The sequence below is a fragment of the Macaca fascicularis genome, chromosome 6, assembly GCF_037993035.2.
Source record: "Macaca fascicularis isolate 582-1 chromosome 6, T2T-MFA8v1.1".
Classification (NCBI taxonomy): domain Eukaryota; kingdom Metazoa; phylum Chordata; class Mammalia; order Primates; family Cercopithecidae; genus Macaca; species Macaca fascicularis.
Window position 1 is genome coordinate 1,902,271 of NC_088380.1, and position 24,916 is coordinate 1,927,186.

The window sequence follows — 24,916 nt, forward strand, 5'->3', positions numbered from 1 at the left end:
TCTATGAATCTGGAATCTGACAGATAAACCCACCCTAACAAGCTTTCGTCATGTGATGGGCCTGGCTTCACCAAATCCACGTCTTACGTAACACTTACTGCCCACAGGACTTTCCTAGTGACAGTTAGCTGCCCTTCGAGTGGGCTGGCACCAGATGGAAACTGGACACAAGCTTTCGTGAGGGATCGTGCGCAGTTCCTGAGCTTTGTGTTACCAGACACTCGCTCATCTCAGACACTCGCTCATCTCAGACACTCGCTCATCTCAGACACTCGCTCATCTCAGATGAGGGTCGAACTGAAATTTCATTACAGAAACCACCAGTCACCACTGCTGAGGTTCAGAAGGAGTCCACCTGGTAAGGAAGGAGACCACTACTACTCCTACTGCCCTCCTCCCCCCACCTTGCCTAGTTCACAAGACAGGAGGAAAGAGAGAAAGCAAAAAGTCAGAAAGAAACAAAAGTAAGATAAGTAACCAGACAACCTTGGCACCACCACCTGGCCCTAGGAGTTAAAAAATAATAATAACATCAACCCCTGACTAAAACTACTTGTGTTATCTGTAAATTCCAGACATCGTATGAAAAAGCACATGTAGCCCCTAGTCACGTTCCCCACGCCTGCTGATTTATCACAACCTTTTCACATGGACCCCTCAGAGTTGTAAGGCTTTAAAAAGGCCAAGAATTTCTTTTTCAGGGAGCTCGGCTCTTAAGACGCAAGTCTGCTGACGCTCCCGGCCGAATAAACCTCTTCCTTCTTTAAGCCGGTGTCTGAGGAGTTTTGTCTGTGGCTCGTCCTGCCACACTGGCATGGCGTTTTCTGGATCCATGAAATGCGAATTCAGTGAGTCAACTTTCAGGGTAACAGGATTTTAAGACATCTTCATTTATGGAAAAGAAATCTTATTCACTAACGTTCCATTCTCAGTTACTGTGTTCATTGTAAATGAGTCTTGTACAGTCAGTCACTACAGCATCGCAAAAACATTGGCGTCTGGTTTTCTCACTGATAAATATGCATGAAAGTCGTCTGTTTCAAAGATGCAGACAAAGATACAATGTTCCCTAATCCAGATTACATGTTAGCCTGATTAATGGATTATCACTAATTAGATTTTATTCTTAGTTTTGTTACACGCCAATTTATCTCAATGAAAAACAAACTCAACTAAATACTGTGCTTTACTTGCTCTCTTGGATAATAAGAATGTGGAGGGAAGGGTGAGGTTGCAGCAATGTGGGGATAAGGGAAAGGTGGTGGACAGACCTGGAGCTGGCAGAGGAGGAAGAGGAGGAGGAGGAAGTCAGAGAGGCCCCTCATCTTCCCTGGTGTCCTGCACGCGGCCTCAACTGTCAGCTCCTGTGGTCTGGGTGGATCCTGGGTGCACAGAGAGCCTGGGACAGAGGTCCTGGGGACAGAAGGTCCTTGTTTCCGAGGATCCAGGGTGAGTCTGTGGCAAGTTTGCAGCAGCTCACTCAGCACGATGGGGAACGGCAGGGCTGGCTCCCTTTCTCGGGTTGCAGCTTTTCCAGGTCATGACACTGGCCCACTGAGCACAGTTCACACAGAGGAGCGGCCAAGGCTCCAGGAACATGGCTGGACACTGAGTCATTCTGTGTTTGGGAAAATATCTTTCTTTTCACAAGGAATGTGGTATACATGCACACACACACACACACCCCCCTGCCCCGGCAATACATGTGTGTTAATCTGCTTGTGCTGCTGTAATGAAATGCTTCTTGCTGGGTAATTGATGAAGAACAGGTTTTTTTCTTGCACAGTTCTGGGGGCTGGGAAGTCCCATATCAAGGCACCAGCCTTAATCCACCCTCCACCCGCATGACCTAAGCTCCTCCCAAAGGCCCCACCCGCAACACTGTTGTACTGGGTATTAAGGTTCCAACACATGGATTTCGGGGGACCACTCAGACCACAGCAACATTCATACACACAAACTCCTACCCTTGAAAATTAAAAACCTCACATTGAACTTACGCCCCGAATCCTCTCTGCTCCAGACTCCACTCAGCTCAGCCTCAGCCCCAGGACTTCTCGCTCCCGGGGAGTTCAGTTCCCCTCCTCGCCCAGAATGGGCTGGGTTGCTTCAGGGCCTCCACGTGCTCGGCCATCACCACGCTTTAAGGAGTCTCCGGAGGTAGCAGGATGCATCGTGCCACTGGTCATGCAGGTTTCACCCTCCCCAGTCCCTAGAGCAGCGGCCCTAAACCACACTCTGTGCCGACCGCAGGCCCGGTGAGCACAGAACACAGGCAGCTCTCGGGACGAGAAGGAGGCTTTCTGGAAATGCCTCCCTGGCTGAGCCTGGTCAAGCGGCTGCCAGCCCATGCCAGGCAGCTTCCAGGGCCCAGGAACTGAGGCTGCATCTGGGACTCCTCCCGTCAGGAGGCTGATGCGGCCCCGCCTGCTGGCTGGCCATGTGCGGGAGGTCTCCGGGGGCTGCTGCCTCGTGTCTCTGCCCCTGCTTTTCTGGAGGACAGGCCCTAGACGGGCTCCTGAGATGTGGCCGCCGCTGCCCCCCTCACCCACCAGAGAGGACAGGCCCTAGACAGGCTCCTGAGATGTGGCCGCCGCTGCTGCCCCCCTCACCCACCGGAAGCTCACGGTCTGGAGCTCACCCAGAATCCTTGGGTGGTCTTCACCCACAGCCTGTAGAAAAGCCACATGGATTCAAGGCCAGGCCTCTGCACTGTGTCCTCTGTCCCTGAAGGCGGAGGGGACTTGGAGCCGGCTCCAGCATGGCCATCCCAGCTGTGCCCCGGGGCCGCCTTCTCACATCCAGTTGAGGGCCTGGCACCCCCAGCAAGAGCTACACAAAGAGCCCCTCTGGCCAGCCCTGCCCCCCACCTTTCCTTGTGGAGGGTCCTCAAGTCCAAGGTCCTCAGGGGTTTGCTAAGGCCTGTCGGGGGCCCTGCTCTGCAGAAGCAGCCTCCTCCTGTGGACAAGGCTAAAGGCACCCACAAATGCCAGAAAGCAGCAGACCCTGCAGGCCACAGAAGCCACGAGCCAGGGCAGCTGCAGGCACTCACCTGGTGACAGGAACCCTGATCCACCGGCATCTGAGATTCTCCTCCACACCTCCCCCCGTCCTCCTCATCTCCACCCATCCTCACCTCCCCCCGTCCTCCTCGCCTCCCCTATGTCCTCACCTCACCCCTCCTCCTTACCTTCCCTATGTCCTCCTCACCTCCCCTCCATCGTCCTCACCTCCCCTATGTCCTCCTCACCTCTATCTTCCTCACCTTCCCTGTCCTCCTCACCTCCCCTCATCCTCCTCACCTCCCCCCATCCTCCTCACCTCCCCTATGTCCTCCTCGCCTCCCCTATGTCCTCCTCACCTCCCCCCATCCTCACCTCCCCCACGTCACCTTCCCCTTCACCGTGCCCCCGTCCTCCTCCCCTCCCCCATGTCCTCACCTCCCCCCATTCTCCTCACCTTCCCCCTCACTGCGCCCCCTGTCCTACTCACCTCCTCCCATCCTCCTCACCTCCCCATGTCCTCCTCACCTCCCCACGTCCTCACCTCACCTCCCCTATGTCCTCCTCACCTTCCCCCCAACTGCAACCCCCATCCTCCTCCCCTCCCCTCCATTGTCCTTACTTCTCCCCCATCCTCTGGGCTGTGACTTTCCACCCTCCGGGTCCTGGCCCAGTGTCTGGCCTCCCAGCGAGGGGCGAGGTTGAGAGAGGCTGACTGGCATCTCAGACATTAGTCAGCCCATTCAGTCCCTTTTCCAGGGGCCACACTGAGTCGGCCCATTTGGTTCCTTTCCCAGGGGCCACACTCGAAGTCCCAAGAGCCTTGATGTGTTGCAGTGACCGCCTGCTGCTAGGGCTGACTGGCTTGTGACCCCGGCACCTGGACGCCTGTCTCAGATCCAGCCCATCCTGCCCACCACATTTTCTCGACAAACCCTTGTCTCCAAGGAGACAGTGGCCACTGGTCCCTGAGTTTCTCAGGGAGTTAGGCCTGCCCTTGGGATCTGGAGGCCCCTGCAGCATGGGAGGAGGGGTCACCCCCAGTGTCACAAGGGAGGGAGCTCAGCAGGCAGGGGAGAACCTCGCAGAGGCTCGGAGCTGGGATGGGACGGGCGACGTGTGGCTCTTCACAGGCGACTGTGGCTGTTTGTTCATTTCAGAATATCCCTTAAGCAACTCTCCCCAGCAGGTGAATTATAAAATCAACACAGTGCTTTGAAGAAATCCCTAAAAGGACGACATGAAAGTGCTGTTTATTTATTTATTTTATTTTATTTTTTGAGACGGAGTCTGGCTCTGTCGCCCAGGCTGGAGTGCAGTGGCTGGATCTCAGCTCACTGCAAGCTCCGCCTCCCGGGTTCAGGCCATTCTCCTGCCTCAGCCTCCCGAGTAGCTGGGACTACAGGCGCCCGCCACCTCGCCTGGCTAGTTTTTTGTATTTTTTAGTCGGGAAGGGGTTTCACCGTGTTAGCCAGGATGGTCTCCATCTCCTGACCTAGTGATCCTCCCGTCTCGGCCTCCCAAAGTGCTGGGCTTACAGGCTTGAGCCACCGCACCCGGCCAAGTGTTGTTTATTTTAATCAATTCCACTAAATCTGTGGATGGATAGAGGCCATGCTTTAAGACAATCTCCAGCAAATTAAGGCGAACAGTTCTGCAGAAGAATGAAGATCACGCCTAGAGTATACCTCTGAGGTCCTGGGAGTCCTGGGCACAGGCGGGACCCAGAGGACAAGGGTGAGTCCATCCACAGGCGGGTCTGGGCGCCGGTGAACCTCAGAGAGTGCAGGCGGTTCCCGGTGTCGTCTGGATTTCCAGGCTTTACTTTGCATCTTGCCTCCCTCTGGCCCTCTTGCTCCCAGTCTGGCTCTGGCTGCCCCTCCATGCAGCGCCGCCCTCTGTCCAAGGCTCTGAGTGGGGCTACCTGGAAGAAGAGCCCAAGGCCTCCTCACCCCTCCCAGAGCTGGCAGCTGGGGGTTCCATCCAACATCGCCCCATGGGCATCCTGCCTTCCTCCACCTGGTGAAAGTTCTGTGGGAGGCGCCCTCCATCCTGCCAGGCATTTATCATACCATGCTCTGGGCAATGCTTTTGTTAAATAAGATAACGTGAGCCCTCCCCAAGTTACCTGTCCTGCAGGGTGCAGGGTGGCGACTCACGCCCAGAGGAGTGACCTTCACCGGCTTGTGCTGGATCAGCAGGTGACTGTGCAGGACATCCGATTGTGCAGCTTAGAGCCAGAGCCGCTGTGCAGGGTGCTACCCCCAAGCCATCCCAGCGCATCCCGGCGTGGGGCAGGGTCACAGCTGGATTAAAGGGAAGGTGAAGTGGGGTCAGCGTCCTGCTCCCTGGACACACAGTGGGGGGCTGCTCCTGGGCATGGCTTTGGGGTGGGAGGGGCAGCTGGCTACACACACTGGCCAGGGGAGGACCCCTCTTCGCTTCCACACCTCACGCCCCCTCCCTGGTTTCTCTGCTTTTGCTTCCTGACCTGTGTCCCCCAGCACACACCTATCAGCTGGAGGGCAGAGGAGCCCTCTCCCCAGTAAGGACTCACCCAGGCCGAGCAGCCCAGGTGGACAAGGTTGCCATGAGCCGGGGCTTTCCTGAGTCCAGTCCAGTCCCCCTTCGGGGTATGTCAGCCTGGTGGGCAGAGCTCTATGCCCTTGAGGCTCACCAGGTTGGGAGGCTGGACAGGTGAGGACACCCCGGTGCCATGTGGCTGAGCAGACGTGGCAGGCAGAGCGAGGACAGAGGGAGGGACACATGCTAGTGCCAGAAGGAGGCTGCCCACGGCCAAGTGGCCGACACTGGTCTTCCCAGCCAGCACGGAGAGTGCCAGAGGCATCGGATGGCCCCTGGGGAACATAACTGGCCAGACGATGGGCTGGAGCCAGGGAAGGCCTGGGCGCCTGCCAGACCACCCTGGAGATTCCCATCATTGTGGCCTCCATTGCTGCATACTGGGCCCCGAGAGTGCCACACCCATGGCCATGGGCAGCCCTGGTGGATGGCGAGGGGCGGCCCACACTGTGGGCCCACGTCCCCTGTCCTGGAGGCAGCAACCATGTGCCGGGACCCACCTCAGGGTAGGCTGTGGGGGGCATGGGGTCAGGATTTTAGATGCACCTGGCCTCCAGACACACAATTTGGGGAATTCCTCTCGCTCACTGGTTTGTGTGGCTGGGCAGTTTGTCTGTGTCTTGCTGTGTGGGATGGGACCAAGAACCATGAGCACCAACTCAGTCAGCGGGCCACCTCCCTGGAGCTGGCGGTGCAGACCCTGCGCATCCTGCCCAGAAGGCACCAACTGTTGTGATGCCCAGAGCCCCGTTCAGGAGGCCTCTCCACCTTTCTCTCGGGCTCCCTGGGCAGTGCAGCCTGACTCTGAAGGGGACTGCAGGCACGGCTTTCCCAGCACCCACAGCCCAGCTCATTTTCCCCACCTGGGTGATGCAAGGTGTGTGTGGCTCTGTCTTTTTTGGAAGCTTTGGTGCTGGCCGATTCAGCTCGTCATAAAAGGCTTGAAACACAGGCTTGGGACAGCATCTGTGGACCTCCCCTCGGACTAAAATAGCAACTTGGGGGTTTAGCCCTGTCCCATCGATCCCCAGGGCTGCATGTTCTCCATTCTTCCAATGGGGGTCTAGGGGGTTAGAGATTGTTTGGTGGGTTACAGGGACCGGGATCTAGGGGATTAAAGATTATTCGTTTGGTGGGTCAGAGGGACCGGGATCTAGGGGGTTAGAGATTATTCGTTTGGTGGATCAGAGGGACCGGGATCTAGGGGGTTAGAGATTACTCGTTTGGTGGGTTACGGGGACCGGGATCTAGGGGGTTAGAGATTACTCGTTTGGTGGGTTACGGGGACCGGGATCTAGGGGGTTAGAGATTACTCGTTTGGTGGGTTACGGGGACCGGGATCTAGGGGGTTAGAGATTACTCGTTTGGTGGGTTACGGGGACCGGGATCTAGGGGGTTAGAGATTATTCGTTTGGTGGGTTACGGGGACCGGGATCTAGGGGGTTAGAGATTACTCGTTTGGTGGGTTACGGGGACCGGGATCTAGGGGGTTAGAGATTACTCGTTTGGTGGGTTACGGGGACCGGGATCTAGGGGGTTAGAGATTACTCGTTTGGGGGTTACGGGGACCGGGATCTAGGGGGTTAGAGATTACTCGTTTGGGGGGTTACGGGAACCGGGATCTAGGGGGTTAGAGATTATTCGTTTGGTGGGTTACGGGGATTGGGATCTAGGGGGTTAGAGATTACTCGTTTGGGGGTTACGGGGACCGGGATCTAGGGGGTTAGAGATTACTCATTTGGTGGGTTACGGGGACCGGGATCTAGGGGGTTAGAGATTACTCGTTTGGTGGGTTACGGGGACCAGGATCTAGGGGGTTAGAGATTATTCGTTTACGGGGACCGGGATCTAGGGCGTTAGAGATTATTCGTTTGGTGGGTTACGGGGACCGGGATCTAGGGCGTTAGAGATTATTCGTTTGGTGGGTTACAGGGACCGGGATCTAGGAGAGATTGGTTGCCCCTTTTTGAAGGTGAACTGGGTCCTTTTTGTCCTGTTTTTAAGTAGCCTAAATAACACATGGCCAATAGGCACAATTTTCACAGACCCTTAACTTATGACAAACATTTATTTTTTACTGTGTAGCTCTTTTCCTAGTTAAGGGAACTACATTTTAATTCTAGCTTGTTACCATTAATGGCTGCACAAACATCAAATTTTAAAGTTACTTGTTTGGGAATTTCTTTTTCTTCTGTTCTAGTTATTATTTTACTTGTATCACCAAGGAAAGGACCAGTTTTTAATTTTATTTTAAAAATGGTGGTTGCAGGGGGCTTGGATGGAATTTAACACACATCAGATTGGTCATTTCCTGGGCTACTGAGTGGTGTTATACAAGCATGTTCCTTTTAACGTTCCTGTACATTTATAATAACTATAGAATGAAGGGAGACAGCCCCTCCATGCCTGTGGGTATTTCTCATCAGGCGGGATGAGAGACTGAGAAAAGAAATAAGACACAGAGACAAAGTATAGAGAAAGAACAGTGAGCCCAGGGGACCGGCACTCAGTGTACGGAGGACCCGCACCGGCCCCGGTCTCTGAGTTCCCTCAGTATTTATTGATTACTATTTTCACTATCTCAGCAAGAGGAACGCAGCAGGAGAGCAGGGTGACAGTGGGGAGAAGGTCAGCAAGAAAACATGTGAGCAAAGGAATCTGTGTCACAAATAAGTTCAAGGGAAGGTACTATGCCTGGATGTGCACATAGGCCAGATTTATGCTTCTCTCCACCCAAGTATCTCAGTGGAGTAAAGCGTAACAGAGCAGGCCGGGCGCGGTGGCTCAAGCCTGTAATCCCAGCACTTTGGGAGGCCGAGGCGGGTGGATCACGAGGTCAGGAGATCGAGACTATCCTGGCTAACATGGTGAAACCCCGTCTCTACTAAAAATACAAAAAACTAGCCGGGCGTGGTGGCGGGCGCCTGTAGTCTCAGCTACTTGGGAGGCTGAGGCGGGAGAATGGCGTGAACCCGGGAGGCGGAGCTTGCAGTGAGCCGAGATCACGCCACTGCACTCCAGCCTGGGAGACACAGCGAGACTCCGTCTCAAAAAAAAAAAAAAAAAAAAAAAGAGTAACAGAGCAGCCTTGCTGCCAACATGTCTCACCTCCCGCCACAGGGTGGTTTTTTAATCTCAGAACTGAACAGATGTACAATCAGGTTTTATACCAAGACATTCCGTTCCCAGAGGCAGGCAGGAGAGAGGCCTTCCTCTTTTACTAATCCTCCTCAGCATAGACCCTCCACGGGTGTCAGGTTGGGGGACGGTCAGGCCTTTCCCATCCCACAAGGCCATATCTCAGGCTATCTCAGTGGGGAGAAGCCGTGGACGATACCCAGCTTTCCAGGGCAGAGGTCCCTGCAGCTTTCCGCAGTGCACTGTGCCCCTGGTTTATCGAGAATGGAGAATGGCGATGACTTTTCCCAAGCACACTGCCTGTAAACATATTGTTCACAAGGCACATCCTGCACAGCCCTAGATCCTTAAACCTTGATTCCATACAACACATGTTCCTGTGAGCTCAAGGTTGGGGCAAAGTTACAGAATAACAGCACCTCAGGGCAAAACAATTGTTCAGGGTACAGATCAGAATGGAGTTCTTATGTCTTCCTTTTCTACGTAGACACAGTGACAGTTTGATCTCTCTTTCTTTTCCCTACGTTTACAAACGCCACAGTGAAGAAGTTTGTTGTAAACACATTCAGACTGTGAAAAGAACTCTGTGCGTAAAGTCCTTTCATTTCTTTGCCAGAGTTTTTTTGAGGCAGATTCTAGAATTGCTGAGTCAAACGGCAAATGCCACATAGTTTTGTTAGATGCTGCCAAATCCTCTTCCACGAGGCTGCAACGTTCTGCATTCCACAGTGAGGTATGAGAGTCCTTGTACCCCACAGCTTCATAAACAAAGCATGATGGCAAACCTGCACGTTTACCAATCACACAGGTAAGAAATTTCATCCTAGTTTCACCTTTTTTTTGGTTAGCATTTTTATTACCAGCTTTTTTTTTGGTGTAATGCACAGGTAATGAACACATTCTACCTGCAAGCTTCTTCCTGTGCCTTTGGAATCTGCTCCTGCCAGTCTGCAGGAACCACGGATCTGCTTTCCGTCACACAGGAGGCATTCTCGACACCCTCTGTACACAGCATGCACTTTTTTATTTGGCTTCTCTTACGCAGCATAGTGACTTTCAGATTTATTCAAGCTGCTGCATGTGCCAACAGTCCACTCCTTCCTAGTGCTGAGGCCCCATCACATAAGCACAACTATTTCCTGTGTGTGATGTGTTATTCTCTGGCTGTGCACTGCCAAAAAAGACATCATTTAAAAAAAAAAAAAAAAAATCTAAATATAATGTAAAACCTGCCTTGCCTTAGGAAAGTTTTTCTGGCAGCGGCTCACACCTATAATCCCAATACTCTGGGAGGCTGAGGCAGGAGGACTGCTTGAGCCCAGGAGTTTGAGCTCAGCCTGGGCGAGATGGTGAAACCCCATCTCTGTAAAAAAATATAAAAATTAGCCAGGCATAGTGGCTCACACCTGTAGTCTCAGCTCCTTGGGAGGCGGAGGCTGGAGGATTGCTGGAGCCCGGGCGGTGGAGGTTGTAGTGAGCTGAGATCACACCACTGCACTCCAGCCTGGGCAGCATGGCAAGACTCTGTCTCTACCAAGAAAAAAACAAAAAATTAATAGAAGGACAAACAAAAGGTTTTTCTTACCAAAAATACACTTTAAGGAACAAATTTATCATATTAAGTTGGTGCAAAATTGTGGCTTTTACCACTGAAAGTAATGGCCAAAACTGCAATTACTTTTGCACCAACCTAATACTATTTTCTAATGACAAACTTGGAAATAATTGTTATTGTTCTCTAAAAAGAACAGCCTAAAAATAAAGAAGCAGCCCATTTACTTCTATGCCAGTTCTTTTAGTATTTGGTTATTTAAACTGGCGGTCCCTAACCAGTAGATTTACGGCCTGGGAACTTAAAGGTATTTGCCGCAGTCTTTTCCGATAACAAATTCAACAATGTTCCACATGCGCAACAGGGGACTGTAAATGGCGGCAGATCCCTAGAGTGGAACAGAGCGACGAAATGACCCTGTGCCAGATTCTCAGTGCTTTACAAAAATGCTCCCGTCATGAAAAGTGGGAGAACCCTTGTCTATACCGAGACACTGTATGTTTAAACTACCTACTTCCAGTTCAAAGTAAATATTTACATAGGTTGAACATCCCTAATGCAAAAATCTGAAATTCTCCAAAATCTGAAGCTTTCTGAGCACCAACATGACATTCAAAAGAAATGTGCTATGGAGTCAGATCTTCTGATTGGGATGCTCAGACAGTAAGTATCATGCAGATATTCCAAAGTCTGAACAAGCCTGAAATCCGAAACACTTCTGGTCCCAAGAATTTCAGAGAAGGAATTGTATATTAAAAATGCACACACAGGAAAAGGTAGGCACATACACAAAGAAATTTAAACCATAATGGGTCGTCTCTGGTTGTGAGCTCTTATTTCAATCTCTTTGTACTTTCTGAAATGAGTATGTATTTCTTGAAAAATCACTAAAACTGGCTGAGCGTGTTGGTTCATGCCTGTTGGGGAGGTCAAGACAGGTGGATCACTTGAGTTCAAGACTAGCCTAGGCAACGTGGCGAAACCCCATCTCTACAAAACATACAAAAATTAGCCAGGCATGGTGGCATGTGCCTGGGAGGCTGAGGTGGGAGGATCACCTGAGCCAGGGGGAGGTTGAGGCTGCAGTGAGACAAGATCGACCCACCACATTTCAGCCTGGGCAAGAGAGATGAGACTGTCTCAGAAAAACAAAAAACCCGAACCCGGAAACATTAAAAATAGACTTGTGCTAAGCGAGTGAGGTATGATTTCTATATACGATCAGGAAATGGCCTTCATGATAAATTCTGAAAATGACCTACTGCCTGAATTACAGACACACTAGATGATAGTGAGAGTCCACAGGTAACTTCCACAGACACAGATAAGTGATTATACGACTATCTCTTACAAGCTACGAAAAGCTTAAGGGTAAAAGCTTTCTATCTTCATTATTTCTGAATCTTAATGCCCAGCGGAAATGCCACACAGGTGAACTGTGCTTGTGTGGAACAAGGCTGCAACCCCCCTACCACACCCTTGGCTGGCTGTTCCCAGGACACTGCTCACCACAACCCCTCTGCTTACCCCAACCCCTCCTCAATTTCTGCCCTTCCCTTCTCTGCTTGCTCAGTGCCCAGGGGATGCTAAGCGCTGCACCACATCCCCTCGGCTCCCCTGCAGATGCTTCCAGCTGGGCCAGCCCAAGGGAGGAGAGGGGAGGGGTCTTTTCTGGGCTCCCTTGGCTTGGGACTGGTTTCTGGTAGTGGCTGTGTCCCCACCCCACAGACGCTGACTTTCTCCCTAAGTCCACAATCCTCATCTCCTCCCCGCTCACCAGGCCTTGGACACTTGCTCCTGCCCAGTGACTTCCATCTGGCCCACACCATGGAGCAGCCCTTCCTTAAGGCTCCTCTGAACCACTTGCAGGCGCTGGATTCTGTTTCCAGCCAGAAGCCTGACTGCTGTCAGAGTGCCTTTTTCAGTGGTGCCTCAAATCTGTCAGGAGTTGATTTAAATCTGGCCTGCTCCTCCCCGTTCACCATCAGCAAGGTCGGCCCGTGAACCTGGGCAGGGCCGTGCGCATTTTGGGTTGTGGTGAGAACGAGCTCCACACTGACCTTCCCAGTGCTGACGTCCACATAGGACAGGGTGTGCTTCCTCCAGTGCTCCTCAAAAGGCTTCTTCTGTTGCCCCTGGATGGGCTTGGAGTAATCGTACTCATCAATCCGCACCTGAGGCCAGAAACACCATCACATATCTTATTACTCTAACAGAGCAATACAGAAAAAACATAGCAAACATTAAAATGATCTAAGAGACAGATGCCCTAGAACTCATTCCATTTCCACTTCAGCCCCGGCACCATCAACATGTTCAGAACCCAAGGAGGCCACATGGCTGGTCGGGGGGTGTGCAGCCAGCAGTGAGTCCAGAGTAATCCGTGTCCGCACGTTCCCTTAGACACCCTTTATGTACCTAAGAGTTTACCAAATACTTTGTCTTTCTGCTGCATGCGCTGGGAGACTACCTACTACCTCAATCTTTTCTTTCAGCCTGTTTTTATTTTTAAAAAATTTGTTTTTCTTTTGAGACAGGCTCTCGCAATGTCACCCAGGCTGGAGTGCAGTGGTGTGATCACAGCTTGCTGGAGCCTTGACTTCCCAGGCTCAATCATCCTGCCTCAGCCTCCTGCATGTACCACCACGCCTGGCTAATTTTTTGTGTAGAGACAGGTTTTGCCATGTTGCCCAGGCTGGTCTAGAACTCCAGGCTCAAGTGATCTGCCTGCCTCAGCCTCCCAAATGCTGGGATTAGAGGCGTGAGCCACTGCACCTGGCTTCTATTCTAATTAAAACTCATTGTGACCAACTAAATTTATACTACTGGCCAGGCGCAGTGGCTCATGCCTGTAATCCTAGCACTTTGGGAGGTTGAGGTAGGTGGTTCACTTGAGGTCAGGAGTTCAAGACCAGCCCGGCCAACATGGTGAAACCCAGACTCTACTGAAAATACAAAATTAGCCAGGCATGGTGGCGTGCGTCTGTAATCCCAGCTGCTTGGGAGGCTGAGGCAGGAGAATCACTTGAACCCTGGAGGCAGAGCTTGCAGTGAGCTGAGATTGCGCCATTGCATTCCAGCCTGGGGGACAGAGACTCCATCTCAAAAAAATAAAAATAAAAGTGATAAATTTATTATTATTCTGTATTCTGGCAAACACGGATTCATATACTTCACAGGAAAGACTCTTAATATGTACAAGGAGGCAAGAGCAAGTTCCGAGCAGTGATCACAGCCATCAGCATATTCCAGTGGAGGGTAAATCGGTGAAATTTCATGGTGAATAAAAATGATCTCCCACTCACCGCGCTCGGCGGGCTGGAAAGGTCACCAGCCGCCGCCCACACACGGTCCTGAACCAGCCTGTGTGCCTGCCTTGTGCAGCCTTTGTCCTTTCGCTGATGTGCTTTATCCTGAACTTGCATTTGTGCCCCGAGCTTCCCTTTCCGTGTTTTTCTGCTATCGTATGTGAAAAACTCTTACCAGGCAGAATCCAACACGTGTGCTCTGCACAAAAATCAGTTCACCTGAAGAACAAGTGACCACAGGGCAGGCTCTATAATACCTTTTCCAAACCACAGGGCAGGTCTGAAACGGTGGCTTACTCGTTATTTAATAAACTGGCATTTCCTCCACAGGGCAGGTTTGAAACGGTGGCTTACTCGTTATTTAATAAACTGGCATTTCCTCCACAGGGCAGGTTTGAAAAGGTGGCTTAATCGTTATTTAATAAACTGGCATTTATTTCCTGGTCATGCCACTCTGGCTGCACTTCTAAACTTGGCCTTCTAACAGCAAAGCACATTGGCTTGGAGATGCCACTGCTGCCATCAGTGGACGCTGACCCAAAGCAAGGAAAAGGTCACAGTGATCCAGAGGATGGCGGGAACCCAGGGATCAGAGTTACCAGGGGGAAAAAGGCGTTTTTTGGATTTACTTTTGGGGAAATGAAATAAAATGCAGAGAAAATGCAGGGGTGGGGCTGAGTCCCACCAGGTGGGAGGAAAAGGCAGGTGCAGGTGGGTGTGGCGAGAAGGCGCACCTTGTAGTCTTCCCTGGCGTGTGCGCCCCGTGACTCCTTCCGCGCCTCTGCTCCGTAGATGGTCTGCAGCGCACACAGCATCAGGTTCTGCAGCTCCAGGGTCTCCACCAGGTCCGTGTTCCAGACCATTCCTGGGGACACAAAAAGTTCCATCAGGGGCAGGCGGGACCCGTCACAGGGGCCTTCTGAGCTGTCGGCCTGGGCCTGCTAGTCCGTGGAGCCACTGGTTGTGGCTTTATGGCTGTGGATCCGGACAGCAAGCATGGAACTAAGGCAGCACTGACGGCACAGACACCAGCCCACCCTACAGAAGGCAGGGCCCAACACTGCACAGAGCCCGCTGTGCTGTCTGCTCACCCCGGTCAAACGTCTTCAGGTGCTTCAGGTCTCCGTAGAGCTTGCTGATTTTCCCACAACCTTCTTGCAACACGCTTCCCACACGGAACACGGCAGCATGATTTTGCATTGACTGTGACACAAAATATTATTGGTAAACTTTTAATCCATACAAATAGCCACACCAAGAACTGCTTAACTTTTAGACTTAACTGTTGTTTTGCATTTCAGCTGAGTTATGTAAATTAAATAGAAAAATTAGGAAATTCAGACTATGAGTTTATTACTCTGAACTTAAAAATGAAGTTTTGACTAAAGCTTCTGAATACTGTTTCTATTACATACACATCTTAGACCCAGACACATCCTTTCCAGTGGGATACAGCCAGGGTCCAGGACTCCAAGCAGACTGCCTGTGAGGTACCATGTTCCACATGGCTCTGCGGCCAAGCAGGAAACGCTGCCTCCCCACACCCCTGGCGGGACTCCTGACGTGGGGTCTGGTGGTGAACGTGACACAAGCCAGCAGCCCTGTGGTGACACACACTAGGAGGAGCTCAGCAGAGCCCTGGTGATGGTGGGGTTGGAGCCAAAGGTCTTCAGTGAGAGGGAGGGGCGTGGGTGGCTGGGGCCCTTGGCCCATCTGGCTACTGTCTTCTGCCTATTTTGTAGAAGCTTCTTGTACACTGACTTCCTTCATAGTTTTACTGTGGCGAGAAACGTGCCATGCAGTGGACCTGAAGTTTACTGTAGGTGTGCTGGCAACCGGGCGTTAGCTTTTGCTTCCTGTGGGACAGACAGATACCACCTCCGTGATCCCTCCTCCTCCTTGCTTCTCCCTCTAACTCTGCTTCGCTCCACTGACCCTAATTGTTTCCTCCTCTACCAATGCACCTTCATGGTTTAATTTGGACATTTCATCTGATTTTCCTTAGACTCATACATAATCATGACACTGCAATGCACATCAACCTAATGGTTTTTCAGGAAGAACAAATGAAAAAAGTTGCATCTCAGAATCTAGTATTACATTCTTTCATGTCCTTTAGCAGCCACGTTTTCATATCCTTTCTTGTATTTCTGGTTACATTATTTCAAGGCATTTTTAATTTTTTGTTTGAAATGTGAATGAGATATTTACTGATGTCTGAGCAGATTACTGCTGGCACATCGCAAAGCTACTGATTTTTAGATACAAATCTCTTATCCAGACACCTTACTGCATTCTTGTTTTGTTTCTGTTAATTTTTCAGTTTATTCTCTGGGAATTTTTTGGAAATTACATCTGTAAATAATAGCAATTGTATCGATTCCTTTTCAATATTTACTGCCGAGATCAACTCGGTTGGGGAGACCTTAACCCAGCAGCACTAGAGGAATTAAAGACACACACACAGAAATATAGTGCGTGGGGTGGGAAATCAGGGGTCTCACAGCCTTCAGAGCTGAGAGCCTCGAACAGAGATTTACTCACATATTTATTGACAACAAGCTTATGACTATAAGATTTACTAAAAGTATTCCTTATGGAAAACAAAGGGATGGGTCTGGCTAGTTATCTGCAGCAGGAACATGTCCTTAAGGCACAGATCGCTCATGCTACTGTTTGTGGTTTAAGAAACACTTAAGCGGTTTTCCGCTCTGGGTGGGCCAGGCGTTCCTTGCCCTCATTCTGGTAAACCCACAACCTTCCAGCGTGGGCGTCATGGCCATCACGAGCACGTCACAGCACTGCAGAGATTTTATGGCCAGTTTGGGGGCCAGTTTATGGCCACACTGGGGGGGGGCCTGTTCCCAACATGTCCCCCTTCTTTGTTTTGCAAAGCGATAAAAGCAAAGGCTGCTCTGTCACGGTGAGCTACTTCTCGCAGGCGTCAGGATCTGCAACTGCAGACTATACAGACAAACAACACAGATTAAAAGCACAATCAACACTGAAATCACAGAGCTTCCAAGTGGTTTTATCCATTTTAATGGATTACTAGCTGCTAATCTGTCTGCAGCTCCTTCAAGCACTCCAGTTCCTGGCAGTAAGGTCAGGTGTGCCTGGGATGCTTCAACTATTTGTTCTTTTAATTTTGCAACATCCAAAGACAAGACTGTAGAGTGTCCTTCTAGATGCTTTTTGATTCTTTCCCAAATTCTGATCTTATTAAAAGCTATTAATAGTTTCCACAAATCCTTATGTTTAGCTCCTACAGTGGGCCATATCATTTGAGGTTGAGGTGCCACTACATCGCCACGGTTCCAGATAATAGGAACTCTTGCCGTATTTCTTACCATTTCTACCATCTGACCGTTGTGTTCAGACCAGCTGAACACAGTGTGGCCGGGGCACGCAGACTGAGACGTGCAATTTAAGCTACACATCCCCTTAGGGGACCAATCAATAATGATTCCATAGGAATCATTGTGCAGCACCTCTGCCTATTTTGCAAAGCAACCTTCCCAAATAAGCATGTTCATTTTCTCTGAGCAGGTCCAATCCTGTTTACAAATAGGTTTTTGAGGGTGGTATGCCCCAATTATAGGAGATTTATTAAGCATGTGTAACTGTGTCATAGAGTGATTACATCCAGGCACTACTGCCAGCCAAGATTGATAAATATGCCCAATAAGTACAGTTGTTCTCTGTGTCAGCCCGGGCTGAGGAATACTCACAGCAATGGTGATCACCGCTGTCACAGCTACCATTAAATTACTCATTGTGACTGGCTGTCCCGCTTTCCTCAGGGTTTCTTCCGCCATCTGTGACGGCTTCTTGATCTGTCCTGAGGTGGGTGGCTGTGTTTGACAGGCGTTGCTCGTGACAGTTGGGGTCCTCCTCAGTGTCAGTCTCGACATGGCTGCAACGAGGGGGTCCTCAGGATCCTCCCAGAATCTCTTCCTCAGCATCGGCTCTTGATAAGGTTTCAAGTGTCTTGATGGTTCAGTCCTAGAGAAACAGAAGCATAACCTCTACCCCAAGTTACTATTTTACCTATTTCCCAACTTTTGGTTATCAGGTCTCTCCACCAAGCCAGTCGTTCTGCTTCCGTCTTTGCGGCTGGTTTCTGTAGATGCTGTTCAGCTGCTGATAACATCTGGCCTTTAGGCAGGCTCAAAACATTTAAAGTTAATACTGTGATTCAGTTGCATGTGGGGTGTCCTGTAGTCCCTGTTTTCCACCCTCTGCTTTTGCAACTGCTGTTTCAGGGAGAGATTCATTCTTTCCACTATGGCTTGTCCTTGAGAATTACATGGGATACCAGTAACGTGTTTAATATTCCATGTAGAGAAAAATGTAGCTAGAGCTTGAGAATTGGGTTCCAATCCTTGAGAATTAACTCCTCCTGTAAAAGATGAGGAATGTACCATTTAGCAAGTTGGGCATCATTGGTAATAGCGTTAGCTTCTTTCTGGGTAATGCTGTATCTGCGTTTGAGACCAGAGGCATTAACGTGGGTTACATTGTGAAAGTGTCTGGCATTAGATATTGCAGTAGCAACTAGGCGATCGGCCATTTGATTCCCTGCAGTCAAAGGTCCTGGAAGAGGTGTATGAGCCCTAATGTGAGTGATGTAAAAAGGATGCGTTCTACTCCTAACTGCTGTCTGCAATTGGGTAAATAAAGTCATCAGTTGTTCATCTGTATGAAATCGTAACTGAGAATTTTCAATTAACTGTGTGGAGTGAACCACGTATGAAAAATCAGAAATCACATTAATAGGCATATTAAAAGCAGTCACTACCTCAATTACAGATACAAGCTCCTCTTTTTGAGCTGAAGTATAGGGCATCTGGAAAACCTTACCTTTCGAGCCAGAATAAGAAGCTTTACCATTACTAGACTCATCTGTAAAAACATTCTCAGCACCTTCAATTGGTTTAAATTTAGTTATTTTAGGGAGAATCCAATTAGTTAATTTCAAAAATTGAAAGTTTCATCTTAGGAAAATGATTATCGAGAATACCCACAAAGTCAGCTAAATGGGTTTGCCAAGTAAGACTATTTGCAAAATCTTGCTGTATTTGTGCCTTCATGAGAGGGACAATAATTTTTCCAGGATCATATCCATGTAATTTAACAATCCGAGTTCTCCCATTTCCTATCACAGTAGCGATTTGATCCAAATGAGGGGTCAGAGTCCGTGAATTAGGATGTGGAGGGAAAGCCGCTCTACCCCGCAGATTGGGATGCGGAGGGCGGTGGGGAAAGCCGCTCTACGCCGTGGATTGGGACGCGGGGGAAAGCCCCTCTACACTGTGGATCAGGGTGCGGGGGGAAAGCCGCTCTACGCCGTGAATTGAGGATGCAGGGGAAAGCCACTCTACACCGTGGATCAGGACGCGGAGGGAAAAGCCACTCTACACCGTGGATCAGGATGTGGAGGGAAAGCCACTCTACAAGATCTTGCTGTTGGACACTAACACCAGCAGGTGAACGCGAGTTGGAAAAATGAGCAAATCGAGAGTCTTCTCTGGATCTATTCTATTTATTTGAGCTTTATGGCCTTGCTTTTCGATTAGCTGCAGCTCTGCCTCAGCTTCTTTCGTTAATTGCCGAGGGCTAGTGTGACTAGGATCTCCTCTAAGGATAGAACACAGATTACTCATGGCATAGGCAGGAATGCCTAGAGCAGGTTGTATCCTGTTAATGTCCCCTAGTAATTTTTGAAAGTCATTTAATGTTTTCAATTGATTCCTACATATGGCTACTTTCTGTGGCACAATGGTAGTGTCATTTACTAAGGTCCCCAAGTAGGAGTAAGGAGTAGTAATCTGAATTTTGTCAGGACCTGTAATTAAACCAGCACCAGAAATTGAATTTTGCAAGTGATCATAACATTGGAGTAATATTTCTCAAGTGGGGGAAGCACAAAGTATATTGTCCATATAATGAATAATGTAACACTGTGAAAATTTTTTAGGAGTAGGTTCAATTGCTTGCCCTACATATGTCTGGCAAATTGTTGGACTGTTTAACCTGACTTGTGGCAACACTTTCCAATGAAAACGCTTAGCAGGCTGCAGGTTGTTTATTGCAGGAATTGTAAATGGAAACCATTCACAGTCTTGCTCAGCTAAGGGGATAGTAAAGAAACAGTCTTTTAATAAATCTATGACTATTAAACGCCAATTTTTTGGAATCATAGCAGGAGAAGGCAATCCTGGCTGTCATGTCCCCATAGGTTGTATAACTGAATTAATGGATCTTAAGTCAGTTAACATTCTCCATTTACCCGATTTTTTTCTTAATTACAAAAACTGGAGAATTACAAGGGGAAAATGTTGGAGCTATGTGTCCCTTTTCTAATTGTTCATTAACTAAGTCCTCTAAAGCCTCCAGTTTCTCTTTACTTAGCGGCCATTGTTCTATTCAAACTGGCTTCTCTGTTAACCATTTTAAAGGTATAGGTTCTGGTGGCCTAACAATGGCTGCCATCAAAAATGATACCCTAAACCTTGGCGGGAACTTTGTCTTCCCGCTTCAAGCAGTTCTTTCAAAGCTTGGAAATGTTTTCCTAGTCCCATACCAGGGACATACCCCATTTCATGTATCATATGCTGACTTTGAGGGCTATATAATTGTTCTGGAATTAGAACTTGTGCTCCCCATTGTTGTAATAAATCTCTCCCCCATAAATTTATAGGTACAGAAGTTATAATTGGTTGAGTAGTCCCAGGTTGTCCACTGGGCCCTTCACAATGTAAAATATAACTACTTTGATATACTTCAGGGGCTTTACCAACTCCAACTATGTTAAAGTGAGCAGGTTGAATTGGCCACGCGGACGGCCAGGGCTGTAGAGAAATGATTGAAATGTCCGCTCCTGTACCTACGAAACCTTTAAATTTCTTTCCCTGAATAGTTATTTCACAGGTAGAACGTTTAACAGTAATTTGATTCACCCAATAAGCTGCTCTGCCTTGTTTATTTGTGCTTCCAAATCCTCCTGTTCATTTAGTTTCACTTTTCCCCGTTCCCACATACGGCAAAATCAGGAGCTGTGCTATGCGCTCTCCTGGTGCAGCTTTCCAGGGAACAGAAGTATATATAATAATTTGAATTTCCCCATTGTAATCTGAATCAATGACTCCTGCATGTATTTGTACCCCTTTTAAATTTAAACTAAATCTTTCTAAAAGTAATCCTATCGTCCCCACTGGCAAGCGTCCACAGACTCCTGTTGGGACCTTTTGCAGGGGCTCCACAGGCAGAAGACTCACAGCTATTGCGCAGCATAAATCTACTGCGGCACTACCGGCTGTGGTGGGGGACAGACATTGTACAGGGCGGAAGGAGTGGCCTGAGCCGGAAATGCCCTGGTTTGGAACGGAGCCCAGGATGGGCTCCTCATGGCGTTTCCCGAAATTGGGTTCCCATCTTTGAGTGATTAGCCCAATGTTTTCCTTTATACATTTTGGACATATTTCAGGCTCTGCAGTTTTCTTTTTTCCCCTATCTGGCAGCCTGATTCCCTGATTTTTTCTACTTTCTTGTTTAGTATGACCACACTTCCCACAGTTAAAACAAGCTCCAGAGAACAGAGGATTTCCTTTATCCACTCTCAGTCCCATCACTGCCTGTGCCAACATGTAGCTTTAGCTTTATTACCTCCTATACCATCACGGGCCTTGATATAATCAACTAAGTGTGCTTTCTCTCTAATAGGTCGCAGAGCAGCCTGGCAGCCGGGATTAGCATCGTCAAAAGCTAATAACCGCAAAACTATACCCTGAGCAGCCAAAACTGCAATCACCTTTTTAAGAGAGTCCTATAACTGAGCTATAAAATCTGCATACGGTTCTTTTGGTCCCTGTTTTAACTGCACTAAAGGAAGGGTACTGTTCTCCACCTGAAGTGATTTTTTCCCAAGCTCTAATGTACACTCCTCTAAGCGGCTCTATGGCATCATCCTGCATGACCACTTGTACATCTAAACCAGCCCAGCTGCGACCCCTAAAAGTTGGTCTGCAGTCATATTAATTTGAGGTTGGGCCTGGGCGTTGCAAGCAGCCTGAATAGAAACTTCATCTGCCCACCAAGTTTTAAATTGTAAGAACTGAGCAGGAGTTAGACAAGCTGGAGTAAGAGCGTCCCAGTCAGTAGGAATCACGTGAACAACGCTGCAATGAACATGGGGGTCCAGGTGTCTCTTTGAGCTTCTGATTTCATGCCCTTTGGATATACACCCAGAAATGGGGTTGCTGGAGCACATGGTAGTCCTGTGAATTCTGAGGAATTTCCACAATAGTTGTACTAATTTACATTCCCCCAACAGCACACAGGGTCCCTTTTCTCCACATCCTCACCAACACTTGCTCTCTTTTGTCCTCTTGGTAACAGCCATTCTACCTGGAGTGAGATGAGATGATGTCTCATTGGGGTTTTAATTTGCATTTCTCTGGTGCTTAGTGATGTTGAGCATTTTTTCGTACATCAATTGGCCATTTGTTTGTCTTCTCTGGAAAAATATCTATTCAAGTCCTTTGCCCATTTTTAGTAGGGTTGTTTTTTAGTAGGGTTTAGTAGGTTGTTTTTAGTAGGGTTTCTTTTTTTTTTCTATTTTAGATACTAAGATATTATTAGATATAAGGTTTGGAAAATATTTTTTCCCAACCTGTAGTTTTGCTGATTTTTTCCTTCGCTGTACTGACACTTTTTACTTTGAAAATGGTTAAAGTAACTGACAGTGTATAAAATTAAAGTTACTTATTTTCATTATGTGGAGAAGAAGGACTTACCCATCCCAGGAATCAGTATTAACACAGCACCCACTAAAACAAGAGGGATTTTGCCAGAAACCCCCATGGGACTCTTCGGGCCGCAGTTTCCTCATCTAAAATTGGGAGAGGTAAGCTGTGAACCTGGCGGCAGCCACCCCCGTCTACTGAGGGCCATGCTTTCTCGCCGCCTGAGGCAGGTGCTCCCGTCCTTACCCTTTACAGGTGAGGAACCACGGCTGGGAGAGGCCATCACCCTCACAAGGTTATATCAAGGCCTGTGTCTGAACCGTTATTCTACAATGCCTCTATTTTCATTAAAATAAAGAAACTCTAAATGAAAGTTATTCATTTTTATAAATGAAATAAAGTAGAAATTAGAGTCCTACCCTGTGGCAACAACAGTGTTCTTTGCTTGTATGCGATGGATGGACCCGTCCTCTATGCACAGTGCGATGACACCACGGCACTCCCCGTCCTCCATCAGGAGATCCAAGGCAAAATACTCCACAAAATAGCTGGTATCGTATCGCAGAGACTAAAAGAAAGGAAAAAAAAGGGCAGGAAGTGTTAAGCCAACCTGTAAGGTTTTAAGGTGGTATTTGCTCGTGTGAATAGGTGAAAGAACCTGATCCAAATGGACCAGGTAAATCCAAGGAGATCAGCAACAGAGTCAAGGACGCTGTCAGCGAATGAGAGGCGTTCCACACCGCGCAGCACAGACAAGGCAGGTGCGCTAGAGAACGCAGCAGCAACAGCTCCTACTTTGGTGACACGTTTCCTATTTCTACACAACCCGAAGAGGCACTCCACACTGTCTGGGGGCCACAGGCAGCTCCGCTCAGAGTTTGGTGCCAGAGTGAGGTCCACAGACCATGGGGTCACAGCCCAGGTGGGAGCTGCTGGCAACACACAACCACTAAATTAATTAAAATAAATAAAATGTTCAGCTCTTCAGCTACACCTGCCACATTAGCAACAGCCACATGTGGCTGGCAGCTCCCAACGCGGACGGTTGCAGACAAGCAGATTCCAGCACTGCAGAAAGGTAGGCACTGGACAGCGCTGCCCGCCTGGACCTGCTGTTCCCTCAGCCAGTGCGAGTTGCCCTCGTAAGCCTGGGCCAGCTCCCCACATGACAGCTCCTGCTCCGGACGGAGCTGCTTTCTCCTCCCACCACACACTCGTCCATGCACTCAGCCACAGAGAAGGCACTGGTGTTCTAACAACTTGCAAATTAATGGTCTGTCCCTATTCATCAGAAAACAACAAAGTTCAGAATACTGAATACTCTGAATCAATACTGTTCAGAATATTATTTGGCCATGCCAAAGTTGACCTTGATTACCCAATAACTATTGTCACCTCAAGTCTTTGTCCAGTGATAACAATTAATATTAAAACAATCCATGGCTGGGTGTGGTGGCTCATGCCTCTAATCCCCGCACTTTGGGAGGCTGAGGCGGGTGGACTGCCTGAGCTCAGGAGTTCGGGACCAGCCTGGGCAACATGGGAAACCCTGTCTCTACTAAAATACAAAAAATAAGCCAGGCATGGTGGCGTGCACCTGTAGTCCCAGCTACTCAGGAGGCTGAGGCAGGAGAATCGCTTGAACCTAGGTGGCTGAGGTTGCAGTGAGCAGAGATTGCGCCATTGCACTCCAGCCTGCGTGACAAGAGTGAGACTACGTCTCAAAAACAAAGCAAAACAAAACAAAACAAAAAACAAAACCAACCCGTTCAGGAACTCAGAGGTGGTAAAACAGCCTTAAAATACTTTTCTTTTTTTGAGACAGGTCTTCTGTTGCCCAGGCTGGAGTGCAGTGGTACGAACATGGGTCACTGTTTCAAGTGATCCTGGTCTCAAGTGATCCTCCTGCCTCAGCCTCCTGAGTAACTGGGATTACAAGCATGCACCACCATGCCCAGCTAATTTTTAAACTTTCTGTAGAGACAGGGTCTTGCTATGTTGTCCAGGCTGGTCTCAAACCTCTGGTGTCAAGTGATCCTCCTGCCGTGGCCTCCTAAAGTGCTGGGATTACAGATGTGAGCCACTATGCCTGGCCTGCTTGCTCTGTTCTAATATTTTGAGTATGACATATCCCAAGTCAAAAACCTAGTATATAAGATTATCAATTCAACTTTCCAAAATAGATAAAGAAATAACATATTGCCTTAGGGACAGCTTCTCACAGCACATGCCTGGTCCTTTCACATCAACAGTCGCTGCATGTCCTACACCGTTGTTCTCTGTTGCTTTTTACATAATCTCTGGCGGACTCACTGGGCACGCTAACCCATTCCCCGCTGTCACCATAAGCCCCAGCACTACATGTCCTGTCTCAGCTGGACCGGGGGCAGCCTTACCCTTCCATATAAGGTGTGCAATAGTGAGTGGCCGGTCCGATCAGCCACACAGCAGCACCGATGGGCCTGCCCGCCCTTTCCAAACTTGAGGCTCTGTCCACCAAATGCACGCTGATAAATCTTCCCATCTTCAGTTCTGCTAAACGGCATGCCGTAATTTTCCAGCTGTGAAAGATAAAAACAAACAAAA

General features: G+C 49.0%; 1 protein-coding gene and 1 long non-coding RNA gene across 13 annotated transcripts in view; both read right to left on the reverse strand.

Moving 5' to 3' along the window:
* Positions 1 to 820: 820 nt before the first annotated feature.
* Positions 821 to 3,165, reverse strand: LOC135971226 (uncharacterized). Its single transcript, XR_010587280.1, has 2 exons — positions 2,001 to 3,165; positions 821 to 1,618 (listed from the first exon to the last, which is right to left on the reverse strand). It is a non-coding gene; the product is annotated as an uncharacterized lncRNA (long non-coding RNA).
* A 1,089-nt stretch (positions 3,166 to 4,254) lies between these two features.
* LOC101925688 (succinate dehydrogenase [ubiquinone] flavoprotein subunit, mitochondrial) overlaps positions 4,255 to 24,916 on the reverse strand; it is a 28,159-nt gene continuing 7,497 nt past the window's right edge. For 2 of the 12 annotated variants that reach the window (XR_010587281.1, XR_010587284.1), the window contains exons 5-12: positions 24,727 to 24,891; positions 22,750 to 22,898; positions 17,315 to 17,588; positions 14,675 to 14,786; positions 14,318 to 14,448; positions 12,336 to 12,449; positions 9,629 to 10,253; positions 4,255 to 5,308 (exon numbers count right to left, since the gene is read on the reverse strand). Coding sequence is in view for 6 of the 12 variants with exons in the window: in XM_065546072.1 (XP_065402144.1) it covers positions 10,056 to 10,253; positions 12,336 to 12,449; positions 14,318 to 14,448; positions 14,675 to 14,786; positions 17,315 to 17,588; positions 22,750 to 22,898; positions 24,727 to 24,891 (1,143 nt within the window). In the remaining 6 variants the exon portion in view is untranslated. Of the gene's footprint in view, positions 5,309 to 8,055; positions 9,509 to 9,557; positions 10,254 to 10,283; positions 12,450 to 14,317; positions 14,449 to 14,674; positions 14,787 to 14,998; positions 15,440 to 17,314; positions 17,589 to 22,749; positions 22,899 to 24,726; positions 24,892 to 24,916 lie in introns of those variants that run through there. The other 10 variants (XR_010587282.1, XR_010587283.1, XR_012413558.1 and 7 more) reach the window with 10 other exon arrangements.